Source organism: Amblyomma maculatum, chromosome 1 (assembly GCF_055883805.1).
Source record: "Amblyomma maculatum isolate TAMU_Amacu chromosome 1, ASM5588380v1, whole genome shotgun sequence".
Taxonomy (NCBI): Eukaryota; Metazoa; Arthropoda; class Arachnida; order Ixodida; family Ixodidae; genus Amblyomma; species Amblyomma maculatum.
This window is the reverse complement of record NC_139344.1, coordinates 404,786,739-404,801,637: the sequence shown is the minus strand read 5'-3', so window position 1 is coordinate 404,801,637 and position 14,899 is coordinate 404,786,739. Positions and strand designations below refer to the sequence as shown.

Sequence of the window (14,899 nt, the reverse complement as noted above, 5' to 3'; positions counted from 1 at the left end):
AAATATCTAAAACCGAAGTAATGACAGTTCATTGCATATAGCATAATAGTCAGGTCAAGCAGCTTCAGAAAAAGGAAGCTATTCGAAAACCAAGGACCTGCCGCTCACAGGTGCATGCGCTGGAAGGAAATAGTAGTATACTCAGAGCGAGCAGTAGCATTCAGAGGTGGCTGTGCACGTGGTTTCAACCGAACCAGATTGACGCCAGGTCGTCACTACTGTGCACGAAAGTTCGGGAAAGGCAAAATACAAGGTCCTGTACATCGAGTGCGTGTGCACGGTTTCAGGAAAGTTGCCAATGGCGCACTTTGCATGCACGTGCCCGGCGCCATCGCATTTCATCCTTGGAGGTTACGCAAGCGCGGTCTATTAATGCTAGCTTGCATAAATATAATATAACACATTTTGATTACGAATCAATTAGCGTCATGTTTCGCGCCCGTCGCCTATATGGTCATGAGGATGTGACGTTCTTAGCCATTTGTTCATGGAAAGATTGTATTAATATAGCATGGTTCTCAAGGCCGCCAGCATTCTAAATTTTGAAGAGAAAAGCTGTAAACCCACGCTTTCTCACTTGAAATGAGCAGCTTATTTAACATACGTTAGACCGATGATCGAACACTGTGCCACGTGGGACTTCCGATAAATACAGATCACTATATTAGGCTTGTAAAATCCAAAGCCGAAATCATGGTTGTTCCCATTTCTGTACACGAAAGCCGATGTTTGTAGCTGCATGAGAACTGAATTACGATATCGAAATTCTTGGTTTTAAACAAAACGAATTACACCTAATGTTTGGCACCAATGATTTTACGAGAAAACCGATATTCGCAAACAAACATACTTTGACCCGCGTCTTATGCGTCGTCTCGTATTTACCATTGCCATAAAATTTCGGAATGCCGTATCAGAACTGATATCCGTGCTGCTTTGTTTTTCCTGTTCCGGCCATTTGGGAACGCCGCACTCTACTCAGAGATGAACAGGTGGGCTATATTTAATAATCATGATGGAAAATAGCGCAAAAGTACACGAAGGACGGAAGGAAGTAAGACACGGACAAGCGCTGTCTTACTTCCTTCCGTCCTTCGTGTACTTTCGCGCTATTTTCCATCATGAATGTTAACCAACTCGCCCAACTTTCGGCATTACTTAACTATATTTAATAAGACGCATTTTCTGTAACATTCTGACCTCCCTTCGGCTAGACGTTCGGCTGAGCAAAGTAATGACTGAATAAAGACTCACAGAAGAGTGAAGCATGCTGGCTGCCGAGTGGACGTCAGTCACAGTGTCGCGAAGCAGCCAGCTTTTCCCCATGGACAGGAGTTCCGAGAAGCCCAGTACACCCCTGTGTATGCGATCACAACGCTTTAAAGAGCCTCGCTTCGACCGAGCACAAGTGCGGCATCCTGTGATCTGCTGGATTAATTCTAGTTTGGGCAAAGTACACTCTATCTGTGGCTTCTTTACTAAAGCGTACTGCTGGGTACGCTTCATTCTGAATAGTTAGAGCAAAAAGGGGCAATGCCAGTAATTCTGGAATATCAGACGTTACTTTAATTTTATTTTTGATGTAGCAAGCTACTAAACCTCAAAGTTTAAGATCCATCGTTTCAGCAGATACTTTAAAATTAAGTTTTTAGCTTCTCTGTGAACAACTTGCTGGTGTGAAATTAGCGCAGCCACTGACGACCATTACAGCCATTATCACCACCATCATCCCATACGACGACTCCCCCAACGACGCGTCGACAGCTGCATATTTTGGGCACGGGAACGTGAACCGTTGTTAGCGTAACCGTGGTTAGCCAATGCCGCTAACCAAGCCATGGCTATGGCACTAACTGCTGTTATCGCAAACTGACCTCGGTCAGCTTCGTTAACCAAGGGTTGGTGGATCCAGGTACTGGGAATTTCTATTCACGAGTCAGGAGGAGCTATTGAGTGGCTGTGGTAGTTCAGCAAGGAGTGAAGACCATTGCTCAAACTCATACGAGGGATATCCAATAGTTTTGGCATGACATTTCAAAATATCACCTGCAGGCTCGTTCAATCTATTTTGGTGGCCAAGGCAACCTGCGAGGTACTTTGCTTTCAGCCCACGAAGTGCCAGACGCAGCAACCAGAGTTGTTGAACAGCGCAACCCTGCGCATTATCGCATGCCTTCCACGAAATACGAAAGTCGAGGAACTGTACCGGTGCGCTGGGCTCCCAACTACAGAAGAAACCATACGAACCCGCTTGGAAGACACCTTTGACTGCCGGGAGCTCCCCAAGCAAAGAAAGCCTACTTGTAGAGGAAGACCAAGCCCAAGATAGCGTTGCAATTCAGAAGCACAATCCTCAGTGGGAGGATACGCTAAGGTGCGACACGAGATCTAGGTGAAGACTGCCCCCAGCAAGCTGATGCGATGACATTCCGCGGTCTGCGTTGACGCGTCGCGACGATCTTAGGCCAGAACAGCGGCACAGTGGCCGCGGGCAACGGCCACGGCGAAGAAACGCACACACGGGCCTTCCCACTGGACATCTATCCTGAAGGCACACGGCACATTTCACTACACCGCTCCTGGCGCGGGGTGCCTAACGGCGCCACTTACTCTTCCCAAAAAGCTTGATGAAGGGCGACACCGCCGCCAAAAAAGTAAAAAAAGAAAATGTATTTCTCTTCAAGAGTCTGAAATGCGATGACCCCACAACTCCTGGCTTGCCACGAGGGGCTGACATGTTTATAAACTAGGTACGATACGAATACGCTGATACCAACGATGTCATCATCCACTGGCGCCGCTGTCGGCACATAGAAACCTAAGAGCGCACAACACGATTGCGGCGAACCCGCTTCCCCGCAATTAAGTTGCTTCGCCGGTAGACGCGAGGAAACCCCCAAAATATGTCATCTCGAGCGGGATTGCTCAGAGGGGGACAGTTGCCGCCGGCAGCAGCCTCCAATTGCTGGATTTGGCCGCGCGAGCAGCAGTGATAGACACCAGTCTCGTTGTGTCGCTTCTTTTACGAGGCTGCAATAGCTGCGAATACCTCAATAACCTGCGATTCTCTGATGACATTGTCATGCTAAGTAACTCAGTGGATGAACTGCAAAAAATGATTGATGACCTAGACAGGCAAAACAAAAAGGCAGGCGTCAAATGAATATGCCGAAGACTAAGGTAATGTTCAATAGCCTCCACAAGGAGCAGCAGTTTACACCTGGTAGCGAAGCACTGGAAGTAGTAGGTGAATATGTCTAATTAGGACGGATTAGTAACCGCTGACCCGGACCATGAACGGGAAATAACCAGGATAATAAGATTAAGATGGAGCGCATTTGAGAAGTACTCGCAGATTATGACTAGCAGCTAACCGCTATCTCTTAAGAGGAAAGTATATAATAGTTGCGTCTAACCTGTACTCATCTATGGGGCTGATATGTGGAGTCTAAAAAAAGACTTTTTCTAAAGTTGAGTACAACGCAGAGAGCTATGGAACGGATAATGGCAGGTGCAACGTTAAGACATAAATAAGCATGCAGAGTGGGTCACAAATAACTCGAGCTAATGCCATTCTAGTGGAAATCAAGAAGAAGAAATGAGCATGGGCAGGGCATGTCGTGCGTAGAGAGGAGAACCAATGGTCGCTTAGGGTAACGAATTGGATTCCAAGGGGAAAAAGGCGCAGCAGGAGGAGGAAGAATGTTAGGTGGACGTATGAGTTTAAGAAGCTCGCAGGGTTCAAGCAGATAAAGCTAGCACAGGGCCGAGTTAATTGGAGTAATATTGACACATGCCATTCATAGACGACGAAGATTTGAACGGGCGATTCGGAGAAGACGACGAAGCGAAACAGTGCTCCGTTTTTGTGCTGCCCTGACTGGCTGTTGATGTTCTTCGGTGCCAGAGTGACAGAGCGCCTTCTGTGTAACGTTACGTTACAAATCTGGTGGAGGAATTGCCAGGTAACGATCCAGTCCTGCATAATCAACCTGTCAATACGGAGCTTACCCCCGTACATCAATGCCTCGGCCGCCGCCTACGCGGAGAGCCCCCTGAATTCGGACCCCTTCCGGCCGCTACCAGGACGACGCACCCTCAGACGGCCGTCGAACCTGCTGCAATGACATCTGAGAGCAGGCTTCCCACCCACATCCTGTGTCATCAGCCGCGAACACCCCCCTCTTTTCATGGCGACGTGTTCGAGGACGCCGAGGACTGGCTTGAGAACTACGAGCGAGTTGCTCGTTACAACGGGTGGACTGATGAGCGCAAGCTCCACAACGTGTACTTCGCTCTTGAAGAGTCAGCACGGACTTGGTTTGAAAACCATGAGGCTTCCTTTCCATCCTGGGCAGCCTTCTGTCGTGATTTGAAAGCCACCTTTCCTAGCGCCGACCGCCGGGAGCGAGCAGAAGCTGCGCTACACTCGCGCAATCAGCGCCAGAACGAGAGCGTGCGTACGTTCTTTGAGGACATGACACGCCTTTTCAAGCGTGCAGACACACAAATGCCTGATAATAAACTGCGTCACCTGATGCGGAGCGTTAAACAAGAACTTTTCGCGGAACTGGTGCGCAGTCCACCGCGCACTCTGGCGGAGTTTCTCAGCGAGGCAGCGACCATGGAGACAACGCTACAACACCTAGCCCGTCAGTACAACCGTGACGTGAACATCATTGGGTCCGAAGCACCCCCTGTGCATGTCGGCAGCGACATGGACGCACTACGAAATCTCATCCGTTCTGTCGTGCGGGAGGAACTGCAAGCGCTCCGGATGCCTTGCAACACAACAGCTTTTCCTTCACTGGCTGAAGTCGTCCGGGACGAGGTGCGTATGGCAGCTCAGCAAATTGCTGACGTTCCCCAGCAGCGCGTTCCCCACCAGACGCTCGACGCGAGGCCCACCTACGCGTCCGTCTTACGTAGGGCTCCCCCGCCGGACCATAGTATCAACGCCGCAGCTCCAGCAATGGAGCCGCAGGGTCCTCGCATGGAGGGCCTCGCATGGAGCCGCATGGAGCCTCACTACTCCCCTCCGCCAATCTACCAGCGACCCCGTAAAAGTCAAGTATGGCGGCCCCGGGACCGTCGCCCCTGTGCTATCATTGCGGGGAAGCCAGTCACCTTTACCGGGCGTGCCCGTACCGCCGCGTCAACATGCGGGGTTTCGCCTCGGAGGAACTCTACCCTCGGAATGGCGAACGGCCTACTGAGATTGCAAGCGACCTTACAGCGCTACAGTATCCCGTTAAGTCCGGTTACCAAGAGCGTCGGTCTACGTCCCCGAACAGCCACCGTTCGACAAGTCCCCACTCTTCCCGACGCCGCTCCTCTCCCAGCCTTAGCCGGGAAAAGTAATACCAGCGTCCTTCGGAGGCAGGGTCGCTGATGTCGGGAAATGTGAAGATCCTCCGTCATCGTCAGGCCGACCCGACGAGATTTCGCTTGTGTCAGGTAGCGACAGCATCCGGCATACTACCTCCGATTTATGTGTAACGATTGATGGAGTGGATGTCACCGCGTTACTCGACACTGGTGCCGATTATTCAGTAATGAGCCGTGGTCTCGCCCGAGAATTGAAGAAAGTTTTGACACATTGGTCCGGCCCGAAAATTCGCACGGCGGGAAGTCACTTGATCGAACCTGCAGGCAAGTGCACAGCGCGGGTCGGCATCCGTGGTTTTGTGTATGTCGGAGAATTTATCGTGCTTCCTGAGTGTTCGAAAGACTTGATCCTTGGTCTAGACTTCCTGCAGACCAACGGCGCTGTCATTGACGTGAAAGAAGCGCGTGTTTCCTTTTCGACGAAACGAGCCGTGGCGCGCATTGAAAACGAAGATCCGGGTCTGAATGTTTTGCGTATAGTCGACGATGACGTGAGGGTTCCGGCACGTTCTAGTGTGTTGGTTCTGGTAAAGCATGACTTATTCCACGATTACGAGGGCATCGCGGATGGGCACCTTCCGCTACTACTCGAGAAGGAATTAGCCGTTGCTAGAGGACTCGTACAACTTCAGAACAGTTGTGCTACTGTCCTCCTGACAAATTTTGCTAAGGAGATGCGGCATCTCGCCAAGGACACGGCTGTTGCCGTCCTTCACGATGTTACTGCCTTGCCTCATTTATGCACCGCCGGAGCGAACCCTAAAGAAGAAGCCGCACCTTGTCATGCTCTGCAAACCGTTAAAATTAACCCCGACTTGAGGCCCGATCAGAGGAATCTTCTCTCGGCTCTTCTCAGCGATTTCGCAGACTGCTTCGCCACAGGCTCTAAGGTTGGTCGTACTCCTGTCGCCAAGCACCGCATCATCACCGATGAGACCACGTTACCGGTATACCAGCGCCCGTACCGGGTTTCTCCTAAGCAACGTGACGCCATTAAAATGCAAGTGGATGAAATGCTTGCGGACGACGTGATCCAGCCTTCGACGAGCCCATGGGCATCGCCAGTGGTCCTTGTCAAAAAGAAAGATGGCACCTTGAGATTCTGTGTCGATTACCGAAAGTTGAATAACGTGACTAAAAAGGGCGTCTATCCGCTGCCCAGGATTGATGATGCCCTCGACCGACTACGCGACGCCAGGTACTTCTCCTCATTAGACCTCAAAAGCGGATACTGGCAAATCGAGGTGGATCAGAGAGACCGAGAGAAGACTGCATTTGTGACCCCCGACGGCCTATACGAGTTTAAGGTGCTTCCGTTTGGTCTTTGCTCGGCACCGGCCACGTTCCAACGTATGATGGACACGGTTTTATCAGGTCTGAAGTGGCAGTCGTGCTTGGTGTACTTAGATGATGCCGTTATTTTCTCGCCTACTTTCAAGCAACACTTGGACCGATTGCGCATCGTGCTTCAAGCACTCAAAGGTGCGCAACTAACGATCAAGCCTGAGAAATGCCACTTTGTTTTCAAGGAACTACGCTTTCTCGGCCATGTCAGTGCACAGGGCGTTCTCCCTGATCCCGAGAAGACTACCGCAGTGTCAAATTTTCCACGCCCCACCGACAAAAAGGCACTTCGACGATTTCTAGGTCTTTGTTCATACTACCGACGCTTCGTTCAAGATTTTTCTAAGATAGCTGAACCACTGACAGCAGTAACCAGAGAAGACATACCCTTCCTGTGGGGAGACGATCAAGAACAAGCCTTTCAGGAGCTTAGGAGCCGCCTACACAGACCCCCAATACTCGCCCATTTCGATGAAGACGCCGCAACCGACGTACATACTGATGCCAGCAACGTTGGCCTCGGCGTGGTACTCATTCAGTGGCAAGGCGGAGTAGAACGGGTTATCGCCTACGCGAGCCGAAGACTCTTACGATCGGAGGCGAACTATTCGACAACGGAGAAGGAGTGCCTTGCGGTAATCTGGGCCATCAGCAAGTTTCGACCATATTTGTATGGACGACCCTTCCGTATTGTCAGCGACCATCATTCCTTGTGCTGGCTGGCAAGCCTTAAAGACCCGTCTGGACGCTTAGCTCGTTGGAGCCTCCGTCTTCAAGAGTATGACGTCACTGTTGTCTATAAGTCGGGACATAAACACCAAGATGCAGATTGCTTGTCACGCGCGCCATTGGACTCCACTGCAGTGGAAAACGCCGACGATTTGCCCTTTATTGGGGCCATTACCCAATCCCATATGGCTGACCTTCAACGCAAGGACCCGGAGCTGGCGCCACTCATCGATTATCTCGAAGGACGCGGTGGTAGAGCACCGCTTGTTTTTCGTCGTGGCTTGCAGTCATACGCTTTACGAAGTGGAGTTCTCTACAAGCGCAATTTTGAAAGATCAAAAGAGACATTTCTACTCGTAGTGCCTACGCACCTACGGCCTGACATCTTAAGTGCTTGTCACGACGAACCGTCCTCCGGCCACTTGGGAGTTAGTCATACGCTTGCAAGAATTCGGGAGAAATACTATTGGCCGAAATTATTACCTTCAGTGCGATCTTACGTTAAAATCTGCCGTGATTGTCAACGCCGAAAAACTCCACCCGTGAAACCAGCTGGATTTCTTCAGCCGATCGCTCCACCGAAAACTCCTTTCCAACAAGTGGGGATGGATCTTCTTGGTCCTTTCCCGAAGTCAAGTAATGGAAAGCGCTGGATTGTTGTCACGACAGACTACTTGACCCGATATGCTGAGACCGCGTCGCTCACAAATGGAACTGCCACCGAAGTCGCAGAGTTTTCTGTCCACGACATTGTATTGCGTCATGGCGCTCCGGCTGTTATCATTACCGATCGCGGGGCAGCTTTTACGGCCCGCCTGACTAAGGCTGTACTGAACCTTACACACACTAGCCATAGACGGACCACGGCCTACAACAGCAACTAGACGCTGACCGTTACAACAAGGGACGGCGCTTCGCTGCCTACGAGCCTGAAGACTATGTCTGGATTTGGACGCCCGTTCGTCATCGCGGGCTCTCTGAAAAATTGCTGCGCCGGTACTTCGGCCCATATCGTGCCCTCCGCCGCCTCAGCGACGTTACTTACGCAGTTGAATCCGCGACCCAAGATCCCTCAAGCCGCAGACGACGCAAGTTCACTGATGTTGTACACGTCGTCCGGATGAAACCCTACCACGATCGCCCGGCTGACTATACTTGAGACTGATGGTGCCCCGTTTTGTGTTGTGGTATACCACACCAACCTAGCATATCTGTCAGCTCATCGCATCAAGCAGCATTTGCAGCATCGAGGCGATGCTGCTAAGAAGGGGGGCAATGACACATGCCATTCATAGACGACGAAGATTTGAACGGGCGATTAGGAGAAGACGACGAAGCGAAACGGTGCTCCGTTTTTGTGCTGCCCTGACTGGCTGTTGGTGTTCTTCGGTGCCAGAGTGACAGAGCGTCTTCTGTGTAACGTTACGTTACAATATGGGAGAGGCCTTTGCTCTGCGATGGCTACAGTCCGACTGCTGCTGATGACGATCGTGTCATTCGCTGATTGTAGTAACCAGAAATTATTTTTCGCGCTAGGTGCCAGAGTGGCATAGTGCCATGTGTTTTGTTGAAGCTTTCTTTAGGCAAAACCATTGCCGGCCGAGGTAGACAAAAAAAAAAAAAAACCGCGCAAGGGGGGATCGATGCTTTTGAGCTTGGGACCATCGAGACTAAGCAACAACTCTCATTGCGATACTCGGTAATGTGAAACTTGTTCCACACTCCCTACGTCACAGAAAACCTGGCGTATTCGTCGTCAGCGGATTGAGCTAGACGCGTGCATCCGTTATGTAAGCGGTACTTAACATGATGAAAATTTGGGCCAATTGGTGCGAATCTAACACACTGAACCAACTAAAGACACAGAAATAGAAGAAAAGAAGTACACGGGACAGCGCAGTCCCGTGTACTTATTTTCTTGTGTTTCCATATCTTTCTCTGGTTCAATATTTTAGGTCAGCAGTACAGTTTTAGACCCTGCACTGCTTCTTAGTGTTCCTGCACGTACGCGCTCCTTGCGGGGGCACATACAGGGGGCATACACAGGAACACTAGTGCTTTCGTTTGTTTACAGTCACCTGGGTGGTCAGTTGGTCGACAAATTCTTGCGGGATTCCTACAGCTTCCGGTTGAGCGGGGACAGCTAGCGAAAATTGGAGAAATTTTATGAAAGCGAACGAGAAAACAGTTAAACGCGCTACTTCTCGATGCTTCTATGGCGCAATATATAAGGGCTGAGATTTTGAGCGTGAAACGGAGTCCTTAAAATGTATTTGTTCTTTTTTACTTCTCTATTTTCGCGCCTTTCTACCGAATATTTTTCTCAACGTGCACCCAAATACGCAAGGACACTTAAACTCCACTTTTAAGAGCAGGATGCGATTACGTTAAGGGGTCCCCAGGGATCCGATCCTACTCTTACGTTCATGAAATCTTCCGAGGTGTCAATGCTCCCTATGGCTACGGAAAGTTGCCCTAGGCCGAGCAGAACCTTGTGCCTCAGGCTGGCCTGTGCCACATACGATACGGCAGCCACCTGGGGTACCCCATAACGGGTAGACTTTAGTTTTGCCTTGAGGTGTAGAACGTGATAGAGATAAGAGGTCCCTGACGATCCCAACGTGGACATGCACCACAATCTGTCAGACTTCTATGCTTTGGATGAGCATGGCGGGTTGTTGAAGGCCGAGCAGAATCTTTTGCCGCAGGTTGGCCAGTACTATAGGGGGCTTCATGGCCCGTTCTATAGCTGCCCGCTGGTTACGTCGACACGGTGACGCCGCTTATGTCACGAACGGGCACCTATGAGCTGCGCCGTAAAATAGGCGAGTCATAGCTTCAACTAGTGAAGCTGCATGCAGCTAGAGCCAACATAGAATACAGGAGTACTGTCGACGAGCAGATGCACTCATGCGACTGTCAGGGCAAAGCGAAATCGCGTGTGAAGAAAAGGTTACTTTGTATTGCGAAATGGTTACGACGTTATAATTACACCGCTGCACCGGAAATCAGTACCGCTGGCAATTAACTCTTGTTCGAAGTCCAGCTTGGCAAAGAATTAAATTGGGAATCACGTCGGTCGTCATTTTACAATGCTCGCCAGAAGCTACGTGAAACTTTCGCGATTTGGCGCTGAAATCGAACGCTTACCTGACGTCGCTGGTGTCATTCAGGGAGATGACGTACTTGAGAGCCGGGTACCTGGAATAGCGTAAGTTCGCATTATGTATAGTGAGTTCTTTGTGATCACATGAATGGGAAAGGGTATGACACGATAGCACGTTTCAAAGACATCATCATCATCATCATCATCATCATCATCATCAGCCTGATTATGCCCACTGCAGGGCGAAGGCCTCTCCCATATTTCTCCACTTAACCCGGTTCTGTGCTAGCTGCATCCACTTGACCCCTGCGAACTTCTTAATCTCATCCGCCCACCTAACTTTTTGCCGCCCCCTGCTACGCTTTCCTTCCCTTGGAATCCAGTTTGTTACCCTCAGCGACCATCGGTTATCCTCTCTTCGCACTACATGTCCTGCCCATGTCCATTTCTTCTTCTTAATTTCCACTAGAATGTCGGTAACTTGAGTTATTTCTCTGACCCACTCTGCACGCTTTCTATCTCTTAATGTTACCCCTACCATTTTTCGTTCCATAGCCCTCTGGGTTGTCCTCAACTTAAGTAGAACTCTCTTGGTTAGCCTCCACGTTTCAGCCCCATAGGTGAGTACAGGCAAGATGCAACTGTCGTATACTTTCCTCTTGAGCGATACCGGTAAGCTGCTAGTCATAATCTGCGAGTGCTTGCCAAATGCGCTCCATCCCAATCGTATTCTTCTTGTTATTTCCTTTTCGTGGTCCGGGTCTGCGGTTACTACCTGTCCTAAGTAGACATATTCGCCTACTACTTCCAGTATTTCGCTACCTAATGTAAACTGCTGTTCCTTCCCGAGGCTGTTGAACATTACCTTAGTCTTCTGCATATTGATTTTCAAGCCTACCTTTCTACTTTTTCTGTCTAGGTCATCAATCATTATTTGCAGTTCATCCCCCGAGTTGCTTAGCAAGGCAATGTCATCAGCAAATCGCAGATTACTGAGGTATTCTCCATCTACCCTTATCCCTAACTGCTCCCATTCTAAGTCTCTGAATACTTCCTCTAAACAAGCTGTGAATAGTACTGGGGAGATTGTGTCGATGCAAAGGTCGATGCAAAGTGCAAAGTGGACACATGGTCGATGCAAAGTGCAGTGTGTAACCGTCGCATAGAGTGCCGCTCCCACGTCTCGCACATTGAAGCACTCTTCCCTCGCAACAACGCGGTTACTCCCCTGGCTGCCGGATGTAAAACAAATGGCAGCAACATATTTCGGGACAGCACATAAAGTGGCATAAAGCTTAAAGAGAAAAAAAAGAAGCGGGAGACGACGGCGGTGTACCTTGTATGTTAATTTGAGTAATAGTGGTTCGGGACACCCGGAACCAGCGGGAGGGAATGCTGCCACCCACCGGCAGGCCCGAGCTCTCTTACACTGGGCTTCCCTCTTGGATAACAAGGCAGAGTTACATATCACACAGCCTATAATCCCCTGCAGCACACCTACAATCGTACAGACAGGCTAGACAAACATTCTTCACACCTCACGAAACGCTAAACAAAGCGTAAGAACAGACGCTTGATACTGGCAGTTAGTTAAAACGACTCATCTGCCGCTGCTATATAGGACATGTGGTACTTCAGGTACTAGATTTGATTACGTCTCATCAGAAACGTGACGATTCATGCCACATGAAACGCTTCCTCTAATGATACTGGAAAAACGTTCTCGCAACCGAACAAAACCGGCCACTGTTCGCGGCGGCTGTTTTAGAGGGCGGAACTACAAGAACATATTCTGCTCGCTGATTGGCTTACGTTCATCGGACAGGTCGAAGTGGCGGCCAGAGCGCGAAGATATCTGACCAGATAGACCGAGCTCGAACAGCACTATTTCGCGCCGCGTGTGCTGTGAGAACATCGCCAAGAGAATTTCTCGAATTATTGACGGTTTTGCGCTCCTTGGAGGTTAGTCTTTACGCGAAGCATATGCAGCTCGTTCTGTCACACATTTAAGGCGAAAGCCTTTAAGCGCTCATACTCGAGGTGACCGTCAGTCCCATACATCAAAAGACTAGAACAGTGCCAGCTGTGACCCTTCCCCGCACCGGCGCACACCCTCCTCGCTCCTAGGCGACAGGTGGCGGCGCTGAAGCGCAGGCCCAGCTGTACTGTGCATATTGTCACGTAGTGGGGACGAGGCCGACGACACAAATGAAGGGGTCGATGATTGCACAAAAGAAACCTTTTATTTGGGCTGACTTGCGCCCGCAAAAGAACTAAGCAACTCGGCGGCGGCGATAGCAACAAACGCGCCCGTCGGTCGTCGAACAAAGATTGCCAGTCACACTCGGCAACGCTCTACTTAAAGGCTGCACAGAACAATCTAGATAACGTCGCAAGCAGCTACCAGCACGGGCTGGAACATTGTGGAAAGACACCCGAGTGGCCGGAACCTTCGAGACAGATCTCGGTGCATCTTGTGCTACAACAAAACTGATAAAGGTGTGACTCGCGACATCGAGCATTAACAAACAAAGATTACGGAACTGATACGCGGTCCAGAATCAGAGTGATAAGCTTGTATGCCGGCGGCTGTTAAAAAAAACAAATACTGTTTTGAAGGTTTCGCGGCATTACTCCCCCCTTAAAAAAAAAACATCGCCTCGATGTTCCAAAACAAAGCAAGCACTGCAAATTTTAAACACCACACATTCTTTAACGCGCGTAATATGGCTTCAGTCGTACAACATGTACAATTTCTGGGCGTGCGCGTCGCCGTTGTGATGCTGACATTCCGTCGGGAATGACTTCATAGTCCAGTGGGCCGACGCGGCGAATGATTTTGTACGGGCCAAAGTATCGACGCAACAACTTTTCACTTCATCCGCGACGGCGAACAGGTGTCCAAACCCACGCTTGGTCTCCTGGATTGTACTCTGCGTGGTGTCGTCGTAAGTTGTATCGTCGGCTGTCGGTGCGCTGTTGGTCTTTAATACGCAGCCGTGCGAGTCGTCGGGCTTCCTCTGCACGCTGCAGGTAGGCGGCGACGTCAAGGTTGTCCTCGTTGGTTACATGCGGTAGCATTGCGTCGAGCGTTGTCGTGGGCTCCCTACCGTACACAAGCTTGAACGGAGTCGCTCTGGTCGTCTCCTGGACTGCCGTGTTATACGCCAAGATCACGTACGGCAAGATGGCGTCCCAGGTCTTGTGTTCAGCGTCGACGTACATAGCGATCATGTCAGCGATCGTTTTGTTCAGGCGCTCCGTAAGGCCATTGGTCTGGGGATGGTACGCAGTTGTTCGTCGATGGCTTGTGTGACTGTATTCCAGGATGGCTTGCGTCAACTCTGCCGTAAACGCCGTTCCCCTGTCCGTGATGAGCACTTCTGGGGCGCCGTGTCGCAAAAGAATTTGTTCGACAAAAAATTTGGCGACTTCTGCCGCGGTACCATTTGGTAGTGCTCTTGCTTCGGCGTAACGGGTAAGGTAGTCAGTGGCCACGATGATCCACTTGTTACCCATAGACGAAGATGGAAAGGGGCCGAGGAGATCCATCCCAATTTGTTGAAAGGGCTGGATTGGGGGCGGAATCGGGTTTAGTAGTCCTGCTAATTTGATCGGCGGCGTCTTGCGTCGTTGGCACTCACGACACGTCTTCACGTAGTGGGCAACTTCGGCAGGCAGTCGCGGCCAGTAATACTTCTCCTGGATTCGACGCAACGTGCGCGCAAATCCGAGGTGGCCTGCTGTGGTGGTGGTGGTGGTGAAAAACTTTATATTTGGGAGCCTTAAGGGATTACATTCTAATGACGGGTCGGCTCTTGGCTGCGTGTTGTGGCCGAAAGCTGGTGCTTCACAGCGACACCCAAAGCCCAGTCTGTCAGCCGCTTTTGAACGGCCGGATCAGAGCTGGACACCGCAGCCTCCCATCGCTCGAGGTCGGAGAGTTGTGTGGCCTGCTGTGGGCTCATCGTGCAACGCCTGCAGAATTTCTTGCCGAAGGGTTTTAGGCACTACGAGAAGCTGCGCGGTCTTGTTGGGTGCGAAGTTTTCCTTCACAAGGAGGCCATTGTTTAACGTGAAAGATGATAAATGTCGCCTGAACACACCAGGAGGGGAAGCGGTCTTTCCTTCCAAGTAATCGGCAAGCGCTTTCAGCTCAGGGTCTGATCGCTGTTGTTCTGCGAAACTGCTGGCGCTTACCGGTCCCAAAAAGGCGTCATCGTCATCGTCCTTCGGGGGAGAATCGACGGGTGCGCGGGATAAGCAGTCTGCGTCGGAATGCTTCCGGCCCGACTTATAGACTAGTCATGTCAAATTCTTGAAGTCGTAGGC

The 14,899-nt window shown here is 50.6% G+C and overlaps 1 protein-coding gene across 1 annotated transcript in view; it reads right to left on the bottom strand.

Annotated features, from left to right (window-relative positions):
- The window catches only part of LOC146208726 (medium-chain acyl-CoA ligase ACSF2, mitochondrial-like), a 70,973-nt gene that overhangs the window by 20,534 nt on the left and 35,540 nt on the right, over positions 1-14,899 (bottom strand). Inside the window, exons 5-6 of the mRNA XM_084587317.1 lie at positions 10,612-10,662; positions 1,255-1,357 (exon numbers count right to left, since the gene is read on the bottom strand). Coding sequence (XP_084443443.1) covers positions 1,255-1,357; positions 10,612-10,662 — 154 coding nt within the window. The remainder of the gene's footprint in view (positions 1-1,254; positions 1,358-10,611; positions 10,663-14,899) is intronic.